This window comes from Homarus americanus, unplaced genomic scaffold, assembly GCF_018991925.1.
Source record: "Homarus americanus isolate GMGI-L3 unplaced genomic scaffold, GMGI_Hamer_2.0 scaffold6894, whole genome shotgun sequence".
Lineage (NCBI taxonomy): Eukaryota > Metazoa > Arthropoda > Malacostraca > Decapoda > Nephropidae > Homarus > Homarus americanus.
The window spans coordinates 1,067,216-1,091,756 of NW_024731872.1; the positions used below are offsets into that span (position 1 = coordinate 1,067,216).

At 40.9% G+C, this 24,541-nt stretch overlaps 2 protein-coding genes across 4 annotated transcripts; both read right to left on the minus strand.

Moving 5' to 3' along the window:
- Nucleotides 1–15,986: 15,986 nt before the first annotated feature.
- LOC121868061 lies at nt 15,987–19,102 on the minus strand. 2 transcript variants are annotated; one of them, XM_042368325.1, is made up of 3 exons: nt 18,973–19,102; nt 17,571–18,142; nt 15,987–17,317 (listed from the first exon to the last, which is right to left on the minus strand). In XM_042368325.1, exons 1-3 carry the CDS (start codon nt 19,001–19,003, stop codon nt 16,865–16,867), a joined length of 1,056 nt encoding a protein of 351 aa, XP_042224259.1. In that variant the 5' UTR covers nt 19,004–19,102; the 3' UTR covers nt 15,987–16,864. The 2 variants fall into 2 exon arrangements, with proteins under 2 accessions (XP_042224259.1, XP_042224258.1); XM_042368324.1 differs by having other exon boundaries at nt 17,571–18,145.
- Nucleotides 19,103–21,420: 2,318 nt separating this feature from the next.
- On the minus strand, nt 21,421–23,822 carry LOC121868062. 2 transcript variants are annotated; one of them, XM_042368327.1, is made up of 3 exons: nt 23,641–23,822; nt 22,822–23,285; nt 21,421–22,549 (listed from the first exon to the last, which is right to left on the minus strand). In XM_042368327.1, exons 2-3 carry the CDS (start codon nt 23,278–23,280, stop codon nt 22,070–22,072), a joined length of 939 nt encoding a protein of 312 aa, XP_042224261.1. In that variant the 5' UTR covers nt 23,281–23,285; nt 23,641–23,822; the 3' UTR covers nt 21,421–22,069. The 2 variants fall into 2 exon arrangements, with proteins under 2 accessions (XP_042224261.1, XP_042224260.1); XM_042368326.1 differs by lacking the exon at nt 23,641–23,822 and having other exon boundaries at nt 22,822–23,456.
- Nucleotides 23,823–24,541: the final 719 nt, after the last annotated feature.

The window sequence follows — 24,541 nt, forward strand, 5'->3', positions numbered from 1 at the left end:
TGTCGTAAGATACAGTGCAAGATATGGGGTGTCGTGCAAGATATGGGGTGTCGTGCAGGATGCAGTGTGCCGTGCAAGATACAGGGTGTCGTGCAAGATACAGGGTGTCGTGCAGGATACAGGGTGTCGTGCAAGATACAGGGTGTCGTGCAAGATACATGGCGTCGTTCGGGATACAGGGTGTCGTGCAGGATACAGGGCGTCTCACAGGATAAATTGGGACGTGGGGATGTGGACAACATGACTCAGCAAGGCGGGGAATGTGCCAACGTGACTCCGTGTTTCGAAATATCGGCAGCATGAGTGTTTTGTTATGGAGAGAACGTTAAGCTCTTAATGAGATGTATGTAGCTTGTTGTTAACCCCGTTTCTGTATGTCACCAACAACAGCATAATTAATAATTCAACATATTCCTGAGTGATTAGATGATATACATTTTACCTTTTGTAGGTAATTGAATGTGAAGTTGGTAGATAGTTATTATGATGCTGGAAACCTATTGAGGGAAGTGTATAGCGTTTAGCGTTTTGTTGTTGAATTGGAATGTAACTTTTTAAATTCTATTTTGACAAATTCGAGGATATGGGTGTCAGAATAGCATTTAGCTATTTGCAGGTTCTGTTAGTATAAGTTTGGGTTAGATTTATTGACTGATTATTCAGATAATTTAAAGAGTTTTCAGAATGATATGAACTGAATTTGAGTATTCATGAACAAGATCTTTTTTCTCGCATATCAAAAGACTGTGTTCCACCTGTTAGCCTGAAGGTCACGACAAGACTACCATATGACAATCACAGACAGATTATCCATCACAAGAGCAGTATATATGGTTTTAAAACATACTTGACTCACCCAGAGATGAGTAAGCGGCTAGTCTGGATGGATGGATTCATTTGTTGATGATATCCGACCACGTGTTTTGTGGTGTTAAGACGTAGCTATATAGGGTTTCAGGGAGGGTAAGTGCAATATTTAAGCTTGTTTTTGGTTCTAAATGTTACTTCGTGGACTCGAAACCTCTCGGTATTCATGGAGATTTCTCATGTATTTCAGTAGTCCTGGTTTTTTTTTCGTTGTCTTTCTTTGGTTTTTCGAGTACAACGCATTTTCCTTGTGTTACAAGAGTTTAATATAATTCTGTTTTAGAAACTTAACTTTGGGGTTCTTGGGGCCTTGGAAGTATTTTGGTGCTGCCACAACGTTTAGGGTGATCGCAAACTTGTTCAGGGCATTCAGGAACACGCTGGTCTGGGTCCCTGATGCAGCAGCCTAAGCATCAGGTGGGACGCAGGGAATATTTGCTGAGGGCACTGAAAGTCAAGTGTCCAACACAGTGCTCCTTACCGCCCAGGAGAGGAGACAAAAGTGGTACTTACGTATGACCTAGGGTTGTCAGAAGTGCCACATTCACAGTTGACCACGTCAAAGCGGCCACATAATCACATCGTGCCAATGCTTGACCTAATTGCATCTCAAGAGAAAGATGACCAGATGACGAGGTGTTGTATAATTGTAAAACTTGGCGACGGTACCACTGTTACGCTTTACGGCACCATACTATAATAAACCCTTATTAACAGCGACAGTCGTAGGACTCAAGGGATCTCACTGGGACACGTGAACGTTTTTTTTTTTTAATATAGGGTGGGACTAGGGAACGCTTACCGGCTAACCCACAAGGTAAGCCGGTAAGCGTTCCCTAGTCCCACCCAGTAGGTCGAGGGTTCGATTCCTTGCTGGTGAGGTCGTTGATTTTATATATATATATATATATATATATATATATATATATATATATATATATATATATATATATATATATATATATATATATATATATATATATATATATATACATAATTCAATTGGTTATGGATTTAAGACGACTTAGCTTCTATAATTCAGGTGTAAAAATTTAAAAAGTTTAAAAATCTTAATTCTGTTAAGGATGGATTTCTCATGTACGCTAATGACTATTGCTCCCCGAGAGGGCAGCTCTTTGCTGTCTTTAACAAGTTACTCAAGAAAATGATTCATCCAAAACTCTCATATATAATTTTTGCACACTACTACTTTTCGCTTTGTATGTGTTATGACTCAGGACTAAACTAAAGTAATGCGTTCGTTATTATCCCTCTTTTAAATCACACTGGTCATAGTTAACATAAGAACATAAGAATGGAGGAAACTGCAGCGGGCCTATTGGCCCATACTGGGCAGTCCCGTTTACACCCAACCCCTATTGCTCATATGAGCATCCAACCTATGTTTGAAGCAATTCAGCGTATTCGAGTTAATGATGATATTTGGTAACTTGTTCCATTTATCCACTACTCTGTTTCCAAACCAGTGTTTACCTATTTCATAAATCTAAATTTGTCTAATTTAAAACCATTGAGTTCGCTCCTGGTTGGATAGTTTGAGTACCTTTGTAATGTCCCCTTTGTTTAGCCCTGCCTTCCACTTATACACCTCTATCAGGTCGCCCCTCGCTCTACGTCTCTCAAGGGAGTGCAAATTAAGATGCTTTAACCTGTCTCTATACTCAAGGTTCTTAATGCCCGGGATTAGTCTTGTCATTCTCCTCTGAATTCTTTCCAAGGATTCTATATCCATTCTGTAATACGGTGACCAGAACTGAACTGAGTAATCCAGGTGTGGTCTCACAAGAGCAAGATACAGTTTTAGGATGACCTCGCTAGTCTTGTAACTAACACTCCTTTGTATGAACCCAAGTACTTTATTAGCCTTGTTACGAGCAAAAACACATTGTTTACTTGGCTTAAGGTTCCTACTTATCATTACTCCTAAATCTCTCTCGCAGTCGGATTTCTCAATCGTTGTTCATCTGGTATCTGGTTTCCCTGTTTACATCTCCTATACTGAGTACTTTACATTTGTCCACGTTGAATTTCATCTGCCATTTTTCAGACCATTCGAAATTTTTTTAGATCTTCCTGTAGTTTTGCCGAGTCCTCGTCAGATTTGATAACACGTCCTATTTTAGTGTCATCAGCAAATTTACTTATGTTGCTGTCAATGCCGATATCTATGTCGTTTATATATAATAGTAGTAATGGTCCAAGTACTGAGCCTTGGGGAACTCCACTTGTGACGTTGCTCCAATGGGACTTAGTGCCGTTAATGCTCACTCGCTGTTTCCTCCCTGTAACCACGCCCTAATCCATTTAAGGATGTCACCTTTGATGCCATGAGCTTCTACCTTTCTAATTAGTCTTTCGTGGGGACTCTGTCGAAGGCTTTGCTAAAGTCGAGATATACCACATCATAATTGTGCCCCTCGTCCACCGATTCGAAAACTGATGAAAAGAATGTTAATAGATTAGTTAGCAAGAACGTCCGCTTGTGAAGCCATGCTGGGAATCATTGATCAATCTGTGCTTCTCCAGGTGATTTCGAATAGAGTTTGAAATGATTGCTTCCAGTAATTTGCCTACTATTGATGTTAGACTGATTGGGCGGTAGTTAGAGGATAGTGATCTATCCCCCTTCTTGAAAATCGGTATTACATTCGCTATCCTCCAGGATTCTGGTACTACACCTGTTTTTAATGACATGCTAAACAACTTTGCTAAGGGCATACTAAGCTCTTCCTTACATTCCTTTAATACTCTGGCAAATATCTCATCGGGACCAGGTGACTTATTAGGCTTTAGTTTGTCTATTTGCTTACTAACATCGTTACTAGTCACTACTATCTCACTTAATTTGTTTTCTTCACTTTAGTTAGTGAACAATATTTTGCAAAACATATCTATGTTTTGGAAGTGTAATTTCTTCAAGGGACTTTGTAAACACAAACATAACAGGGCTTCTGTGTCAGGTTTACTGCGTATCACATTCCATCGAAAACAAAATTGACTGCAACACATTGTAACTTCTCGCCAAGCTCAAGGGAAGTGCTTAGTGGTTTGTTTGTTTGTTTCCGGGTCTTGTTTGATTGTTTGTCTGGACGATATCTCAGGTAAAATTGAACTGGGAGGCTGAAATTTGGACATAATAGTAATCAAGTGTTCTGGAATTATTTTTTATTTAGTTTTTGATTCGTGTTGTTTATGACGTGAACAAGTAGTAACATGTTCAATGTGTACAATGGCCGTGTCACTACTTCTTCGCGTCTCTTGTAATGTTTTATGGAGAGCGTCGGCTTATCTTAAACTTATCTCACAGGGAACACCGCGTTATACCAGTCAATATAATCTCAATCACCTGAACAAACCTTACTACTGATGTGGGTGAGGTGAAAACTGAGGTTCTGTGGTCACGTTAGTAAGAGATTATAGTGGACCGGGACACACTGCAGCGGTCATTACTGGTAAACGACAAAAGGATCAACATAACCTCCGAATACTGATAACACGACAGAGTGGGCTGTTCGCTCAAGCACACACTTCCTTTTGACACCTGCAGAGAGCGTGAGATGGAAGGGGGGGGGGCCTCCCTCACTCTGTACGGCGGACGAGTGTGCCTCCCTCCCTCTGTACGGCGGACGAGTGTGCCTCCCTCCCTCTGTACGGCGGACGAGTGTGCCTCCCTCACTCTGTACGGCGGACGAGTGTGCCTCCCTCCCTCTGTACGGCGGACGAGTGTGCCTCCCTCACTCTGTACGGCGGACGAGTGTGCCTCCCTCCCTCTGTACGGCGGACGAGTGTGCCTCTCCCTCTGTACGGCGGACGAGTACGTGTGCCTCCCTGTACGGCGGAGAGTGTGCTTCCCTCCCTCTGTACGGCGGACGAGTGTGCCTCCCTCCCTCTGTACGGCGGACGAGTGTGCCTCCCTCCCTCTGTACGGCGGACGAGTGTGCCTCCCTCCCTCTGTACGGCGGACGAGTGTGCCTCCCTCCCTCTGTATGGCGGACGAGTGTACCTCCCTCCCTCTGTACATAGAGAATGGCAATTGCAGATAGACAAAATAATTATCAAACATAATTTTCCAGGTAAATCAAAAGAATCAGTGAAAGTTATAGATTTTCTTCACTGTTTAAGCAAGTTCAGCTTGAATAAAAATGGTATAGATAGAGATTATGTGGCACTAAAGGACGCTGTGTAGGTGTGAGATGCGGCCCACTCGTTTACTTCCCTAAAGATAAAATTATTATTGATACGAATTTTTTTATCCAGAATCTCATATTATCTACAAGGAATATATGATTACAAGATCACTTAGTACTGGCGCCATGACTCTATAATCTTATAGCGGAGGTCCTCTTCTCTTGTGAGAGTTGGTCACCAATGTTGCTTATCTGCCTCAAGATAACACCAACCCGCCTCAAGTGTTTGTATCCTGCCACTACATAATTTGCTTTAAGGAAGGATATTAAAGATCGTTTATTGTACAGATTAATAATACCTCACATGTGAGTGAATAATTGTCATTATTTAGGGCAAACGTTCACGCGCAAAAACTATATATATATATATATATATATATATATATATATATATATATATATATATATATATATATATATATATATATATATATATATATATATATATATATATATATATATAATCACTATATTACGAAAGACTTCGGCCTACAGAATGTCAATCTGAGAGAAGAGCGCCAGTTCATTGTTGGACAAAGATCATTGTTGGATGTGAGAATTAGAGTAATGGCCAGCTCTGGGCCAAGCCAGTACTAAGCCACACCGCGCTAAGGCTCACTCCTCGGCCATAGCGAGAGCCAGGGGCGCCTCACCCTTAAGTGACGAAAACTCATTGGTGTATTCAAGCGCCATGTCTTTTTGAAATACGGAGAGGAAAATCCTGAGACATATTGTACAAGAGCGTCCACCACCTTCCTATGTTCTGCAGTGACGAATGTGTCCCGTGTTCTGGTAGTGGGTGTAGGTGTGTTCTGGTAGTGGGTGTAGGTGTGTTCTGGTGGTGGGTGTAGGTGTGTTCTGGTGGTGGGTGTAGGTGTGTTCTGGTAGTGGGTGTAGGTGTGTTCTGGTAGTGGGTGTAGGTGTGTTCTGGTGGTGGGTGTAGGTGTGTTCTGGTAGTGGGTGTAGGTGTGTTCTGGTGGTGGGTGTAGGTGTGTTCTGGTGGGTGCAGTTGTAGGTGTGTTCTGGTGGTGGGTGGGTGTGTTCTGGTGGTGGGTGTAGGTGTGTTCTGGTAGTGGGTGTTTGTGTGTTCTGGTAGTGGGTGTAGGTGTGTTCTGGTGGTGGGTGTAGGTGTGTTCTGGCGTGGGTGTAGTGTGTGTTCTGGTAGTGGGTGTGGGGTGTGTTCTGGTAGTGGGTGTAGGTGTGTTCTGGTGGTGGGTGTAGGTGTGTTCTGGTAGTGGGTGTAGGTGTGTTCTGGTGGTGGGTGTAGGTGTGTTCTGGTAGTGGGTGTAGGTGTGTTCTGGTAGTGGGTGTGGTTGTGAGTGGGTGTGGGTGTGTTCTGGTGAGTGGGTGTGTGTTCTGGTGGTGGGTGTAGGTGTGTTCTGGTGGTGGGTGTGGGTGTGTTCTGGTGGTGGGTGTGGGTGTGTTCTGGTGGGTGGGTGTTGTGTTCTGGTGGTGGGTGTGGGGTGTGTTCTGGTGGTGGGTGTAGGTGTGTTCTGGTGGTGGGTGTAGGTGTGTTCTGGTGGTGGGTGTAGGTGTGTTCTGGTGGTGGGTGTAGGTGTGTTCTGGTGGTGGGTGTAGGTGTGTTCTGGTGGTGGGTGTAGGTGTGTTCTGGTGGTGGGTGTAGGTGTGTTCTGGTGGGGAATTGTATTGTTTAATTTTGCCACTTACAACTGCTAGTTTATAGTGCACCCAATATTCATCCTACGAGCAGTAACTCAAAAGGCTTACAGAGTAGAGATCACAAAGGGTATTAATATTTCACATGCATTGTTTGTTTAGTTATGTACAGTCACTCAAGAAATTTATCTGCACTTGGGGGAATGAATATCAGATTATCAGAATGAACACTGTTCCAGCTTTGTACGGATTCTCTAGTCCAAACATCCTAATATGTGTAACAGTAGTTTGTATCAATTTAAATTCACCAGTTTCATGACTCATGTATTGTAGCAGTTTCCTCGAAACAATGTTGTCTGGATCACCACACAGGAGCCTCAGGGCTATCATGAGGTTGACTTTAATTGTTTATCTTTGACACTGGGTATTCTTTCCTTATATTAAGTACTTTAGTTCTCATAAGACAACCTAGGATAATTCTCATGGCTGTATTCTGCATTTTTTTCGAGTCTGTCGGTGCCTTTCCCGTCACGAAGGACCAGGCTGGTGCGTGGTAATCTATCCAAGATATTATATAGCCTAGGTACTTTATTTTAACAATTCTGATATTAACACCATAGTGGGGATGTACCCCGCTACACATTTAAGAGGTTTTCACCTATCATTACATTGGTGAGGTACAGTTGGCTCCACTCCTGCGTTTGCTATTTAGCGTTGCTAATCCTCTTTCTCCCTGAGGTGTGATCCCTGCACTCTGAAGTGTGAATTCGAAGCATTCGCTAGTGAGCGGGTTAGGTGTCTTTCTGTGGGGGGAGACGTGTTACTGGGGGTGAGGAGGGAAAGTGCACTATATATCAGTTGGGAGAGATTACAGTGCAGAATAACTCTTTAATAATACCGACGGGGTTTCCTCAGCTAAGTGTAATCGTCTAGCGCTGGCCAGATGAAAATACTAAATTTACAATAGAATGAGAGGGGGATAAAATCATTGTTCTTAGTCAGGTGTTCCTTTGCAAAAGGGGTAGTTGTGAGCAAATATGAATGGATTATAGATATGTTTGAATCTATAGCTTATAGAAGCACCGATTTTTTTTTAATCCCTTGACTACGTGATGGAACTTTCCCAACTGAATAAAATTGCATGGCACCACAAGTTTATTGCCTGTACATTGTCTGTCGGCTTGGCCGTGTGAACAGAGACAGTTCAACTGTTTTGGGGTCACGACTGTGACATCTTAGTTCATGCTAAGGACATGTGAGAGTTATATTATAATGAAGAATGTGAGGTGTAATGGTTATTATTATATAACTCATAAGGTATGTTTATATGATGCTATTACACCACCTCCGCTCCTTAAGAATCGTGTGCTATTTACTCTCTCTCCTTTGTAGAATGATTAAGATGTCGTCTGTTTGTCTCCATCTCCTACCACTAGGATCCTCCTGGAAATAAGTAGCCGACAGCTTAGTCGGTTATCCTCTGTTAAGTTGCCTTACTGTTGACTATTGTTGCTTACTTGCACTGACTCGGCACACACGAAACTGTATAATCTCACGACCTCCAGTTTATCTGTATTGGCTATATTCATGCTGAACAGTATTAAGTGCATAGTTTATAAACATGCCTATCCAATTGTAAATCTGAATGAAAATTTTACTGAATAATAATAAGAATATAATCACGAGGGCCGGAGGAGTGGTCATCTGAAGAGCTCCATGTAGGAAGTCGAATTCTCACACAAGGTTCCCGGGATTACACGTGTGTGTGTGTACGCCTTCCTAGATCACTGGTGAGGACAGTGACCTGCAGAGTTGTGCTCGCATTAGTTATTTTTTTTAATTTTAATGTATTTGGGGCGTACCTGATGACACCTTTCATATACAGTATATATATATATATATATATATATGTATATATATATATATATATATATATATATATACACGGAGAAAATGGAGGTACCTGCTTCTTTTTATTCAAGACATCTTCATCTGAAGATGTCTTGAATAAGTGCAAGATTCCACATTTTCATTGTGGATTTACATAGAAATATATATATATATATATATATATATATATATATATATATATATATATATATATATATATATATATATATATATATATATATATATATATATATATATATATATATATATATATAATGTTTATGTGTATTTATTCTGGTTATAAAGAGTGCATGAGGAAATAGTTGTGGTTATGAATGGTAGATAGTTAGAGGATGCTAGAGGTTAAGAGGACTGGTAGAGAAGATGGTAGATAGCGTTGATGGTATGGAGTCGCCTGTGATTGCTAAATCTAATTCCGGCTTTTTTGATGACTCCTGTCAGCAGAAGCCCGAGCGAAAGACCTGCTAATAATATGGGAAGGTTCACTCATCCAGCATCACCTTGTCTGACTGATAGTACGAGTGAATAGTTCTCTCAGGTAATTGAGTCCTGAACTCCACATCTTTGACCAGGTAGATGAATTTGTGGTCTGCTCCATATATCTTTAACATGTATACATTAGAGAGGATAACATTTCTTAAAGTATCCATTTTTCTTTCTTCCGTGAGATTTCAAGATAACACCCACACACACACCCACACACACACACACACACACACACACCCACACACACACACACATAATTACCGAGTGTTTTTAGTGTGAATGTCGGTGTCTTTCTGGTGATAAAAAGTCGAGGCAAAAATATAAATAAGTCGATGAAATTGATAACATTCATTATCTAGCAGACGAGTGACGATTACTTTGGGGCAAGTCAAGTCTTAGGTTACTGTTACACCGACTTCTTCCACCAGTATCACCCACACATCTAGTCTTTGTGTAAATTAGCTGTCAGTGTTGTCACTATATAGAATATTCTGAACTGAAGTGAGTGTGGTGTATCCAGTATGTATTTTTATGGGTTAAATTAACAAAGAAATTACAGATGCATAATTTCATTCATCCTTACGTAACTCCACACTGGATGAGTGAACTTTCCTCCCCCCAGAGATAATTAAACCTTCCCAGATTATTAGCAGGTCTTTCGCTCGTATATGGTTCTCTTTAAAGATAGTTAATTGTCTGAAAAACAAACGCCAGCTGCCTAACTTACTTTTTTTTATTCGTTTTTGTGAAATTTCAGAGAAGTGTTAATTGTATACCAGTGTAATATTTTTGGGTGCCTTCCTACACTTATACTATAGCAACTGTTGTGACCACTCGAATTAATACTTTAATATTTACAGACAATGAGTGAGCAGTGAACATCTGCCGTGTTAAGAGTGTTGTGGGCAGTGTTCATTTCTGGGTAATGTAACTTAGTTTTATTAGTAACTGTGAGCAGTATTTCAAGTGTTTTTGTGTATTTGAAGGTGTGGCTGTGTTGTGTAGTTACAGTGAGTTGTTGTGACCTCCAGGCATGATGACCATTACAAGGGGACAGTTCAGGGCAGACTGCTCAGAACCAGTGTCCGATGAGTTGATGTTTAGAGTTGAGAAGTACGTGGGTTGGAGACTTATTCATTTACAGGAATGACACCACAAGTTGTTTCATCAGGAGAATGGCCTGATGGACAGGAAGGTGTAGAGGAGAAGAGTGAGGAATGCATCTCTTACTAGTTAATGAGAGACACTGACGTCAGTGTTGCCGAGATATCTTTAAAAGGTTGTAGACCTTTAAGCTGTATTGCATTGGTTGTTGATGTGCATAGTGAAGTGCTATGTTTTTCATATTTGTGTTTTGCAATTTAGAGATATGAATGAGTGGAAAGTGAGTATGCTGTTTGACCATGTGAGTTGTTGAATGAGGTGCAATGAGAGTGTTTGACACTAGTGAGTATGTAGGTGAGTGTCAATTTTAATTTATTTATTTTGTTTGGAGAATTGTGAATTTTTTTATTTATGATTTTTTTTTTGGGGGGGGGGGTTATGTAGAGGGACTGCCAAGGTTGCAGTAAGGACATAGAGATTGGAAGATGGATTGGCGTAAGCATGCAATCATCTGATGGTATCTGTTACTGGAGTGAGTAAAGATACCTTGTGTGATTTCTCAAGTTTTGTGTGTCAAGTCCTAGCTAGGCTTGTTGTTGAAGAGGAGTAGAGTTCGTGGCTTTTTTCAGTAGTACCGGGCATGGAAGCATGGCGCCGATACCGCTACATAGCTAATGCTATAAGTATAGACAGTCCTTAGTTTGGTTTGGGTTCCCATAAGGACCGTTTCGTCTTGCATTGGATTCCTGGGAGTATCCCCGTTCGCTCGGGATCCCTCGATGGTGTTACGGCTCGCGAGTGTGACATGACTCTTCGTAATAAAGTCTGACAAACCTTTTCTGGCTCGATGGGGGTCCGTTCATCTCTATCATAACTTGAGAAGTTTCATCTATATCATAACTTGAGAAGTTTAAGTTAAATCTCAGTGGTGTCCAGTAAGCATTTGATCAACCACCTCAATGAAAGCTTTCTTGGTGTGAGAAACTGTATCTCAAGAGTGGATATTGTGTAACAAACTTTTAATGCTATGTATGTAACCCCATTTTTAGTTTTTTTTTCTATATCAGTACTTTATTTTCCTATATGTATATTTGCCTGTAATTTTTTATAGCAATGTGGATTTTTTTTTTTTACTTCCGTTTATCCCATGTATGTGACCATTGTGTTTTTATTATGTATATCTCGTTGCGCAAGTTTTATGCCTGTAATAGTTCTGACATGTTGTTATGATTGCATGTAGTATGAAACAATGACCAAAAGTAACAGTTATTTAAAGAATCTGTGCAACTACTGTAAATGTTTTGCGAACTTTACCGCATAATTTGAATCTTGGGGAAGGGGGGAGCTGTGTAATGGTCACAATGGCACGGCTGGTCTATTTGAAACCTGATGATTCATATTATGCTCCACGCCCTCAAAACACGTGGATAACTGCGGAGTTACCTCTAAATATAAGCGCGTTTTCTCTAGCTTAGGTGTCGACCATTTTCTCTAACCTCCTGAAACCAACCTCTCTATAAAGTAAATTTGAATGGGTGTGAGAACACCATTGTTTTGAGTCGACTTAGATATGTTTGATTACAGATGAAACATTCAAGATCCCTTGTGAGTGATGTTGAAAGCTTCAACTGTCTTTATTGTTAGTAAACCTTGTCAAATAAGTGAGTGTTGCATCTGCCTGCAAGAATGGCATCTCCTAATCTCGCCCTTGGGGATAACCATGAGTTTCCAAGTTAGATCCTTTTGATGTCCAATCATCAGAGAATCTGATATTTGTAGTTTGGTTATTGTCAGTTGTCTATTTAAGAAAGCAATTAATTTCCCGAAAAGATTCTGTCCAAGATCTCCACAAATACCCATTGAAGGTCCTTGTCTGAAATCCCACCGTTGTTGTGAGAATGACGGCGAGCTCAACCTATGATTAGATTGTAATAATAGATGTAAGAAATTCACCTGACCCATGACACTGAGTTTCACAGTTAAATGTACAGGAACTGGGTTGAATCGAAATTCTGTCATTGCATGATTAGCCTTTCTGGCATGTCTAAGACAGGCCTGAGTTGCCAGTTAGCCGTATATAAACGCGTGTACGAGGAACGGCGTCACTTCTCTGACGCTACTCGCATTTCTCAGATTCCTGTAGGTCAAGAGTGGTCGTTGTATGTTAGGACGACATCCAACCCTAGTAGTGGAGATGGATGAAACCACTGAGACCTAATAGCGTCATATCCACGTGGCCCAGCCAGGCCGCGGCTCGGCCAGCCCAGCCAGGCCAGCTGCCCGCCAACCTGTGTTGACTGTCCATCCATGATGATCTCACGCATCATAGTAAACACGGCCAGCTCTCTGTAGCAGTGTTGTGTGTTTTGAGTCCACCTCTAAGTAGAGTATGCTGCGGCTGTGTTATTCAGCTGAGTACTCTATATGTATCTCCTCAGGGCAAGAGTGTGTGGAAACGGCAAGAGTATGAATGAGGTCGCCACTTATTTCTTGGTGAATGTAGAAAATAGCAGAAAGAAGCTACACCCCTGATAATATTAAAGTAGCATTGTTGGTATGTTCCTAGAGTCCTGTGACTGATTAAGAGTTAAGAATCTCAGGTACCGTGTATTGCTGGTACTCAAGTGTGCCATATGTAAGCTTGTCATGTGGTGTGATCTTTTAAATGTACAATCAGTAATGATATAAGAAGCTAGTGTATCCAATTGGAATTGCAGATGAGTAAAGCCAAGGAGTTGACCTTTGTAGTTGTATGTTAATGACACCTTTAACCAAATTTAATTTCATATTAATAAACCATTTTTAGAGTATGTTTGGGGTATCATTTTCCCTCAGTATCTACCTTTATTCTTGTTCAATAGCTTGATACCAGAATTACAGTATTCACGTGGCCAAACCCTCGCCACGCTACCAAACGTCAGAGGTTATGAAGCAACTATATGAAATGAAATAACTAGACAGAACTAATGAAAAAAATGAATGAAGTAAGAAATTAAGAGAAAAACAGGATGAAGAGTTTAATAGTTAACAGCAGGAAGATAAATTATTAGGAAAAGACTAATAAGAAATCCGCCCCTTTATAAATGGATGAAGTTCACATTGGTTCAGAATGTAGCCAAAACAGGTATAAAGTGTACAAAGACAGATCGTAGTAAAGCTAGCCAGATGTTTTATAATTATGGACAATTTCATTTTGTTCGATATCAGTTGTGAAAAATTTTAAAGAACTTTTTTTATATCAAACAATGTAAGAACGAAGTGGTTATTTGACCTTTACTTCCCCGAGCATACCGCGTCAGCATATAGTCGAAAGTTGAAATTCTAGCAGCCAAAACTAGGGCCACCGTATTCTCCACCTCGGAGTCGTGGTTAGGTGACACAATGTGCAACTTCTTGACAGACACAGATATGGTGGCGGTGTTTGTGCTTATATAAGAAATGATTTGGCCTACAACCTTAAATCCTAACTTGGAGTACTGCTCTCATATCTGGGGTGGCTCCTCTTCTGTCCAGCTGTAAGATAATCTTTCATCCCTTTCTCTTTGCAGCAATGTTGCTTCGCTCTCTCTGTTTCACAGGTACTTTAACGAGCAATGTTCGGTGGATTTGGCATCCTGTGTACCATCGGCAAGGTCGAGGGCTCGTAACATCCGTATTGCCAGCGGTGCCCACCGTTTCTCTGTGGATGTCGGTCGCACTAGAAAAACCCGTTATAGTACACCCTTCTTTCCTCACACAGCCAAACTATGGAATGCTCTGCCTTCTTCTGTGTTCCCATACTCATACAATCTGTTTCACTTCAAAAAGCTGATTGTTCCGGCATCTTGGTGGTGTAGATTAATATAATCTTTTCCTTTTTTATTTCTGTTTGCTCTTATTTTTTCGCCCCTTAGGCCCCGTCGAGGGTCGATGACCTGTGCCCGGGTGGGCTATTCCCCGGAAAAACAAAACAAAACATATATATGACTTACATGATGAACATCTCAAGGGCTTATGGCTGAAAATATTGTACTGATCACAATAGTACATGTTAGTTATCTTTAGATAAAATTATTCATATTACGCTCAATAGGCCAGAAAAAACATGTATGAATTATTTCTCGAGTCACCTACTGAAGTGTCCGTTTTCTCTCGTATGTTCTAACTTAACCATTTTCTCCAAGAAATACCACGTGAATGTATGTAAATTTGAAATTACTATTAAGAGTGTATGTGTAACCGTAAGATATGTATACCTAATGTTAGCTGAAGTATTCAAGATCCATTGAGTGTTATGTTGAAAGTTTCAACTGTATTTAATTGTAATAAGAACTGTATTATATTGTGGCGTACGAGATGTTTGGTTCACATTTAGGTTGGGATGGAGAAAGGAAACTCACAATGTGCTCTCTGTATACATAGTGTATTGGATGTACAGTGTAGCTTGTGGGTCGCCATGCTCGCCGGCTGGAGCGAGGGCCGCCAGGCAGGAGGAGGAGGAGGAGGTGTTGCTTGCTGGTTGGTGTAGGTAGAACAGAGAGTGGTCACCACGAGGTCAGGTCTTATATAGCGGAGGTAGGCGTGGCTTAATAGTTGACCTCCGTCATGTAAGGCGGCGCTGGTTGACCTGGACCACGAGGCATACACTGGGAATTCGCGGGGTCGGCTACTCAGCGACAAACAGCGTTTGCACGGGAGGTATCCACTACAATATAATATAATTATCCTGAATGATACAGCCTGAGAATTCCATTATTTTTGCGTCTTGTTACACAATTAATTGTTAGTTCGTCGCCAAAATTACATTTCCTTGATCTACAGATATCAGAGAATCTGATGATCGCATTGAAATTATTGTCCTATTGATATTAACATATCCAATGAATGCATGACTGTTCGCTGGCAGATGAAACACTAGAATGTAGCGTCCAATCCGTATATTTTGTGGGCGATTTAATTGATCCATTGAAAGCTCAAACACTGATTAGATTATAACCATTAGCCTTAATAAATGCGTGTAACTCATTAAAGATGCTACTTGCATTAACATGAACTGCACACAAATCAGAGTAATAGACCTGTAATCACTACCTTGATATGTCACTGTATATACTGTTACTCCTTTGCTGTCACTCGAGAGGCCGATACGGGATCGGCAAGGCCGTCCACAGATGTTGCACGTGTGGAGGGCTACATCTAGTACGGGAGGGGCGGCGGCAGCAGTGTCTCTCAGGCGTTGGTGCTTATCTGCCTCGGTATGCAGTCGTGCTAACTGGAAAGTATTGACACCTTCTCGTGTGGTGCTCCTCCAAGCGTTACGTTATGAAGTGATCATCTCCCAGGTGAGGTGGTCGATTTGGCACTTTTTCAGGTTTGTCTTAAGACTATCCTTATACCTTTTCAGTTGCCCGCCAGCGTTACGTTTACCATTCGTTAGGTGACTGTAAAGTAGCTGCTCTGGCAGTCTAATGTCTTCCATGCGAGTAACATGTCCAGTCCAGCGTAGTTGTTCAGGGATAACGGTAGCCTCGATGTTCCTGCAGTTGGTGTTAGCGAAAATACTGGTATTTGTGTTCTTGTCTTCCCAGCGGACCCCGGAGGATGGAACGTTGGTGAAAGTTTTGAAGTGCCTTGAGGAGCCTCCTGTAGGTGATCCATGTCTATTTGTCATTTTACGTCATTTAATTATACAGTAATAATACCATCTGTACTACCTTATATCTGTATTGTTTTAGTCTAACGCTAAACTACGTTCCTGTATCTGTGGGATAAAATGAAATATATCAAAACGAATAAGGAGAATAAATTATGGACACGGGTAATAAATTTTTATTAAGAAATAGAAAATAAATCAAATGATTAATGACTCAGTGTTGCAAATTGTAATTCAAATGGAACATGAACATACTCATGTCTTCATTTGATGTCCAGAGTATCATAGTGGCATATATACACGTTATATTTAGGGGAATGCGTCAGTGTTTCGTCCAGTTTATCTTATTTTCTTTCATTCGACACTACAGGATATCCCAAGAAAAATATGTCAACTTATTCCCCAATATTTCAAACAAATATGTCTATGTCTATGTACCATGCTGTTTATTTTGGGCCGTCTAAGAGAGAAATGTCTGGACGGCCTTTTTATAAATCCTCAACTAATTCCTTTTAGAAATGTAATGTTTTTGGGTCATGTTACCCTATGATGAATGTCTTCAGAGTTATGATACTGTTTCCTTGTAGCTGTTTGGTACTAATATCCCTCATTTCCTAGAGGTCTTTCTTCCCGTACGATTTTTCATCATTTTTTTTTCCTCAGCCCAACGATATTTGTAATATTACTTTTTAAGACATTATGACAACCAACCTTGTGTAAACTACATTTATTTTTGCTTTTCATTCCATGGTGATATTATATAATCCATCATTGTATAATGTTACACTTTTTCCAGGACTTTTTTCCCGAGTGTTTATTTGAGACTACTTCATGAAACTGTCAGTATGTCGTGATAATGTTAACTACCTCGATGACCTGTCAGGAATCGAAATATATCTAGCATTACTTTCATCACTTAGGTGTGTTAGTGTCCATTTTCCCTTTAACTGTGATTCATGTGTCATTATATCTAAATTCATTAACTTGCATAAGTTAAACCAGTGTCGCACTAGCCACACCGACTATAGTCTGAAGAGCCTCAAAGATAACTGTTGAAGACTTCAGAGATATGCTGGAGGCCAGCCTGTGTATCCCGCAGGATGCCAAAATCCCTGAGTCTCCTGGATGAGTCATCAACCCTTGTGTAGGTCATGACCATCAGCTTCTTCGTGTTGTCGTTGTCTGGTGTGAGTCCTCGATTTGCTGCGAAGTCCTTCATGTACTGCAACAGGACGACCAGGTCACGATCCACTTGGTCGACCTGCTGCAGCATCGTGGTCTCCAGAAGATAGAGATTCTGGTCGAGGAAGAGGTGCTCGAGGGCGACGATGTAGTGTTGCATAAGGCCGTAAGTCCTCACCAATTCATAGGAAAACTCTTTCGGAGTATAGACACCCGGGTTGGGCAGATCGGGTAAATATGGTTCAGGGATTGAACCCGGAGGATAGTCCTTCTGTGCGTCCTTCCACGTCTTGCCCAGTGTGCTCAATACCTGTGGTGTAAACATAAAAGAAATAGAAGATAATACACTTGGACTTGGGAACACTTAGTATAGCTAAAATATTAATGTCAGTTTGTACAATATGACACATCCATATAACCAATGCCAGTTCAGGAATGGATAACTGTGACAAAACCATTCAGGTTATGGCGTTAGAATGAAGATGCAAGGAATAAGCTACGATATCTAACATATTTACATTTTCAATGAAGGACCAAGTCGCTTGGTACTGGTCGATACTCACAAAGTCGTCCTTAAAATCGTCAATATAAGAGGAGCATATTGTGGCTTGTTGCACGAGGATGGTGGACATTTCTGCCACAGAAGACCCCACCCTGGTCTCCTGTACCACCACCAGCTCCTCCTCCTTTTCATCATCGCTTAACACCTTCGGGTTTTCTTGGCTTTTGGTTGCTTCATGAGTCCTCAAGAAATCTGACCTCCCCACTGGTGCCCAGTTCTCTATCGAAACTTTTAGTGGGTTCTCTGAATTCACGTTCCCCGTCTGCTCTCTGTCTTGGGAGTCGGGTGTGGTGGCAGTGTTTTGGGGGTTGGGTGTGGTGGTAGTGTTTTGACGATCTTGTATGGTGGCAATATTTTGGGGATCTTGTGTGGTGGCAGTGTTTTGGGGATCGTGTGTGGTGTCAGGATTAAGTGGGGCGGTATTAGTGGAAGCTTTCTTCGAGTTAGTTCCAGGTGACACTTCATTAACCCAGGATAAGATTGAGGTCGTGTCAGGACCATCAGCCAAGACAGAGGTCGGGGCGTACAAACACAGTCCGGCCACCAGTAACACCAGGGGTGGGGTCAAGATGTCTGCTGGCGAACAGAATAATACGGTTAGAAATGTAAAATGATACAACATACAGTGAAACACTCCCACCTGATTCTCAAAAAAATTGTACGGTAGATTTTACTTGCAGATACGGCAACATAACGCACCTAGACATGATTGAGTTCTCACTGCTGCAATATTTCGTTTTGTATGTCATCATTTTGCTTTATATCCGATAGATGCGTTCCTACATCTCCAGTAACGGGGAAAATATAACTCATGAATCTTTGAGAATCATAATTCCTTTCGAAAACTCACTACTTACCCGCCCATAATGGCTTGAAGGTATGGTTGTGACGGAAGAACCTACCAGTCATGGTTTCTTTCTTGAGGGTTAACTCTTCAAGACTCTTACTAAATATAGATGAAGAAGGTAAATACGCGTTAGATTAGAACCTTTGATCTTTCTCATTCACTCATCAATATTTTCATCCATCATGAATGGCTTAGATTTTTGTCCCCCAAGATGACTTAACATTTAACTTCTATATGATCAATGATTCTGCTACACTAGAATTTAATTACTTTTTTTTTTAAGTCAAAGAGATAGTCTGTTCTTATCACTTGATCTCAGTATCTTCCCTTCTTCCTCGCCGTCACCCACCTCGTCGTCTCTCCTCATCCTCTATATTGGTACATATAGTTCCACACAAACTCACTATTTACTAGATAGTTTCCATACAATTGACAGCATCAGGAAATCAACCTAAACCGCCTGGCTTTTTAGAGGTATGTGTGTGTCATATGTATCAGAGAGGGAATTAGCTCTCAACCAGTTTTTTTCCCCAACGTTGATCTAAACCATACTTACCGAAGACACAATAGCACGATCCTTTAGCCATTATGACTTGTCAGGTTTTTCTATATTGAAAGAGTCGCTCTTGGTTCCTCGAAGGTTGGTAAGTCGGTGCAGGGAGTTGTTCTCTGGATGCCTCTCTGGGGGGAATTCAGCTGAACACATTGATGGGCCGTAACATATACCACTGGATGGAGTTCTTGACGTCACGCTTGATTACGATAAGAATGATTAATTCGTTATATTCTCCCCTCCCCTGATTATCTTGTCTTAGTTAATTGTAAGAATTTATTTTTATATCCCATTATCTTTGGAATAATTTATACATCAAGAAAACCAGAGTGTGCATTAATTTTTTGTTCTTAAAGTAAACTTATATTTACTGGGGTTCAGCAAATATTCTGGTCAGGTAAGACGACTCCAGATCTGGTAAGGCAATAATATAGGTCACTCAACACCTCTATACAGGACATCATCCTTCAAATTAATACACAGACCCTCCTGGAAATAAGCACTTGACAGCTTTATCCTATGTCAAATTGCCTTACTGCTTACCAATGTTGTTCACCTGCACTGCCTTGGGCTCTCGGCACACGTGAGACTGTATACTCCAGGACCGACGTGCGCCGTATACCTACATGGTCTACAATATATTCATGCTGAACTCTATACCTGCATAGTTTATAAAGATGCCTATACAATTGTAAATCTGTATGCAGTGACTGAGTTCATAATATTATTCAATTTGAAGGAGAGGAAGTATATAAATCAGAAAAATTTACAAAGGGATAAGACATTGCCGTCTTGATCTCTCGCCAGATAAGCTGGATAACCTTGGGAGCGGCCGTCAATGAATACCCCAGCCGCAGTTAGTCAGCCCAGACGCCACATCTACTGACCAGTCTGATGGATATGTTAGCGAATGAGGAAGGATTTTGCACCAAAACCCAAACGGAGACCAAATGTTGACGGCTCTTGTTGATCTCTCTCTCTCTCTCTCTCTCTCTCTCTCTCTCTCTCTCTCTTTCTCTCTCTCTCTCTCTCTCTCTCTTGCGTTCATAAATTCACGTCATACCTGTCAAGATCCTCTGTGTGTCTGACCAGCTAATTCGAGGGTTAGTTAAACGAGAGGTTAGGTTAGCATAGGGATCACTAAATTTAGATTAGGACTATGCAGGGATAGGAGAGTTAGGGAAGTTTAGAGTATAGTTTGGGAAGGTTAGCGTAGGGTTAGGGTAGGGTTGGGGAAGGTTAGGGTATAGGGTTGCAGGTTAGGAAAGATTAGGATAGGTTTAGGTATTATGTGGAAATGGAATAGCATTTCATGGGTAACCTCTAAAGAGTTGTTGTTGTTGTTGTCACCATCATTATCATAATGAAAGCATAACAAATGATAAAAATGGTTAAAAATGGCAACTGAGAAAATCTCGAAAAAAGTTTACAAATCCAGAGATAACAAGAGTGACTATCTTAATTCTCCTGTTATCAAATCCTTGTTTCCGGGATGATAATGAACATGTTGATAATAAATTGTTCTCCTTGTGATATAAACCAGCGATAACGGCGAGCCGAGAGGACTAAAAAGGTCTGATTATCTCTGGCAGTGTGATGTTAGCCTCACAGGTAGCCCCCCCCCCCACCCTCAACCCCCTGCCAGGTGATCCAGATTAATGTGATGATGTAACTTCCTCGTCGCCGTTCTCTAACAGCTCAGTCTGCCTTGCGTGTCTTGCCTGCTCACATATACCTACATAATTTCACTGAATAGAGTATTTTTATTGTTCACAGAACTACCAGACACTGCAACACAGAGGTCGAAAAGTTATTGTAGCTTTAGGTGAGTCTATGTGAATCAGACAGCTTCACCCTGTGGAGTCTACCTCAATGCTCGGGGACCGTAGGACTAACCAGAGGACTTGACAACACTGCTGTAAGATCTGTAGGTTTTAAATGAGGTTTAGTTTGGTTGTTTGTCTTCAATAGGATTTTCAAACTCACCTTCCCTTGCCTACCTTCCTATGGACCTGCATTCTTTGCGTTAAAATAGCATGGAATGATCATGTAAAACAAAATCATGATATAATACGGCGGAACCAAACTGGGCAGTTATTCAGTGAGTTCTGTGTCATTAGATTTAGTCTGTAAGTTGTCTTTATCAGTTACCATTATGGGTTTGGCTTAAAGGTTCCTGCTGCCATTGCTACTAAGATATCTTAAATGTTGGTCAACACTTTTCTTTGTAGTTAGTTGGTTGTTGTACTCAGAGGACCGATTACACTTACAGTATAATGTGTGAGCGTGTGATGATGAGGTTGGCTTGGGCGGTTCACGACAACTTGTTTTTTACACAAGTTAGTGTTTAGTGACTTGCAGTTTGTTCTGTTTGTGACAGAAGGTTGATGAAGAAATTAAAGTTAGTCATAAATTATACTTCTTTGCAGACTGGGTCTAATAAATACGAACTTTTTCAACTCATTCAACAGTTTATATGTTTATCACCAAATCTTAATGTTGATGTGAGTGTAATAGATAGATAGACAAATAAACATTACAAAAACTATAATACATGCAGGGAAACTTCTGCCAAACTTCAGGTGTTTATTTGACGAGTTCATTAGCAAAGATTGAGAGAGTAAGTGTGTTAAATAGAGATACGATAACTTCGTAATAATTTAGATTTTGGTCTTTTCTTCGTGGAATATTCCTTGTTTATAATAAACCAATTAAACACCTGAAGTTTGGCATAAGTTTCCCTGTATATGCAAATTAAATTGTTTGCTTTAAGCCTAATGCATTATACTGTAGTTTAATCTTATCATCATCGTGCCTCCCGATGATGGTGAAGCACATGTACATACCATGTTCCAGTCGTTGAATCCTTTGAATTATACATTGACAACAATTTACAAATTTGTATGGGCCAATACACCTTCGGAATGTACAGGACGTATCAGTCTGTATGCATCATAATGTCAGCGTTGGTGATAGTTTTTGACTGAAGGTTTACATGTCCTCGTGTAACCACTGAGAATGAATCTTGGAGTTTATTCACGACATGAAACGAGCTCTTGGCATGTCATAGATAAATCCTGATACATTACGATGATAACATTTAGATTACATCATAGACGTGCTGGAGGGCGACTCGGGTGTCACGAAGAAACACAAAGTCTCTCACATTCCTTTTTCCTTGATCGGACTCCCGTTTGTAAATAACTTGCAGACTGCGAGTGACGAGGTTATCTGGCACGAGTCCCTGAGTTAAGACACAGTCCTTGAGATAATCCAAGATTCCCTCTAAGTAACGTGCTGTACTATCCACTTGCGTCATGTAGGACCCTCTGTAGAAGACTTGGTCGAGGAAGAGGTGCTGGAGAGCTATGACGTAGTGTTGGAGGAGCGAGAAGGACTTCACCAATTCGGAGTTAAAGTCACCAGCGTTGTAGGAGGTAAATTTAGGGACAACTGGAAGGTAGGGTTCCAGGATGTACACGTCAGATGTGGTACACTCCGCCCCGTCCTCCTTGTTGCACGTCTTGGGTGGATTCTCCTTGTCAGCAACAGTCCACCTCTTACCATATGTTCCCATTACCTATGAAAAAGAACGACCTATTTTGAACTTCTGTCTCTACATGTGATTTTATTTTTAATATTTTCTCAGTAAGTTCTAATTGATGTTTTAATCACCCATATGTAGTAATTATTAGATATTTCTATCTTTAAGACTAACCAGTGATGCCATGGTATTAATTTTATCTGCCGGATTTCGTGTTCTAAGTTTAAACACTTACGTACCTGATCCTTTACAAGAGTAAAATCTTAGTGTTAGAAATTCTTAAAAAAAGATAATAAATAAATACTTGCAAATTTGTTTTTAAAACCGTTTATATAACTGAGACAGACGCTGATCTTGTTGCGAATGTTGCTGGCCATGGTTGTGGTTGTGTCAGTAGCAGAGCTCACATTAAGACCTGCTTCCTGTACCCCAGACGATGACGGCGACGCTGGGGATTTGGATCCTTCCTGGTCCGGTGGGGACTTGGATCCATTTAGGCCAGGAGAGGATTTCGTCTTACGTATACCAGACGAGTCTCTTGATCCTAATGTATGTCTTTCTGTGTCGAACGACGCCAGATCCAGGGGGACTGTGAGTTTACTATCGCTGGGGTCAGAGGTGGAGGTAGTGTGGCTAGGGTCAGAGGTGGAGGTAGTGTGGCTAGGGTCAGAGATGGGGGTGATGTAGCTGGGGTCAAGGGTGGCCTGGGTAAAGCCGAAGTTGTGTGTGGTCACGTTGAAGACCACTAACAGGAGGACCAACTTCATCCTTGCTGGAGATAAACAACAAGACGTAAATAGATCTTTAAATGCGAAATTTGTCAGATGTTCATCTCGGTGTAAAACTGAGTGGGTTTTGTTTTTCGCCCGACTGAATTTCTTACAATAGGAAAGCAACCGGGGATTTGGACAAGTGATGCAGGAGATGTCAACATTGCTTATATTTCCGAAGTGAATGTGTGAGTGGCTAGTTTACTTCATGCTACAGAAACTTTTGTTCAATCAATTAGATCTAAACGGATTCCGTGAGTATCGTTATTTTTTGGTTTTACACACACACACACACACACACACACACACACACACACACATGTGTTTACAGTACTCGCAGATAATGAAGGTTAATACCTGCAGGTGCTGCTCTTGACTATCGCAAAGATGATGTTATGTTGATGTTGAGTGTTTTCACTGAACTGACAGAAGCTTGGTCTGTCGCCTCTCAGGTACTGGGAGTTGTTCACCAGGTGAATATCTGGTAACAAACTTGTCACTTTATGTTAAGCGTGGCAGCTCAACCGACCGAAATTTGGCGTATGGCCGAAGTGTGGTTCAAACAGCGACAACACGAACATTTATACCCCAGAAGTCCTGGAGATAAGGAAATCTATTAATGACATAACAAATTTTTGTATGACGATTCTGCCGACGTGGTCTCGTAACTGGGATTACCGGCTCTCGGTCCTTCATGCAGTGAGTCGTATATCAAACAGTTGTGTGGAAGGGTTTCGGTAACACGTTTTATTACTCGGTGACGAAAGATTCGCACTGTGAAATTTTTTGGGGGAACAAGCACGTTGCTGGTCCTGACAAGTTCACACTCAGCTCTCGTCGTGAGTCATGCTGTGTGTGTCATGAACAAATATTTTTTACCAGCATTATTACCATGCATCAAGGAATAGTTGTTGGTGTTGTTTAAAGTGTCCCAACAGTACGAATTATTAAGTACCGTACACTAGTTATGTCGTATATGGCATTTGCGAAGAAGTTAAAGGCGCTTAAACTGGTATTATTTGAATACATTTACAGTATGTGCTTCGACGGTCTGTCTTTCCGCATCTTTCACTAAGTCTTTCTACACTAGAGAACAACTTTTAAAATCTAAGAAAGTTACTCTGTCTGCTCACAAAAACTATTCCTTCCTTTCTCCTGAAACAGTCATGTAATATGATTTACTTCGCCATATCGTCATTGGTGTTAAGTCACCAGAATGATATTTAAATCTTATAATTCTTTTGTGTGTTGTTTTCAG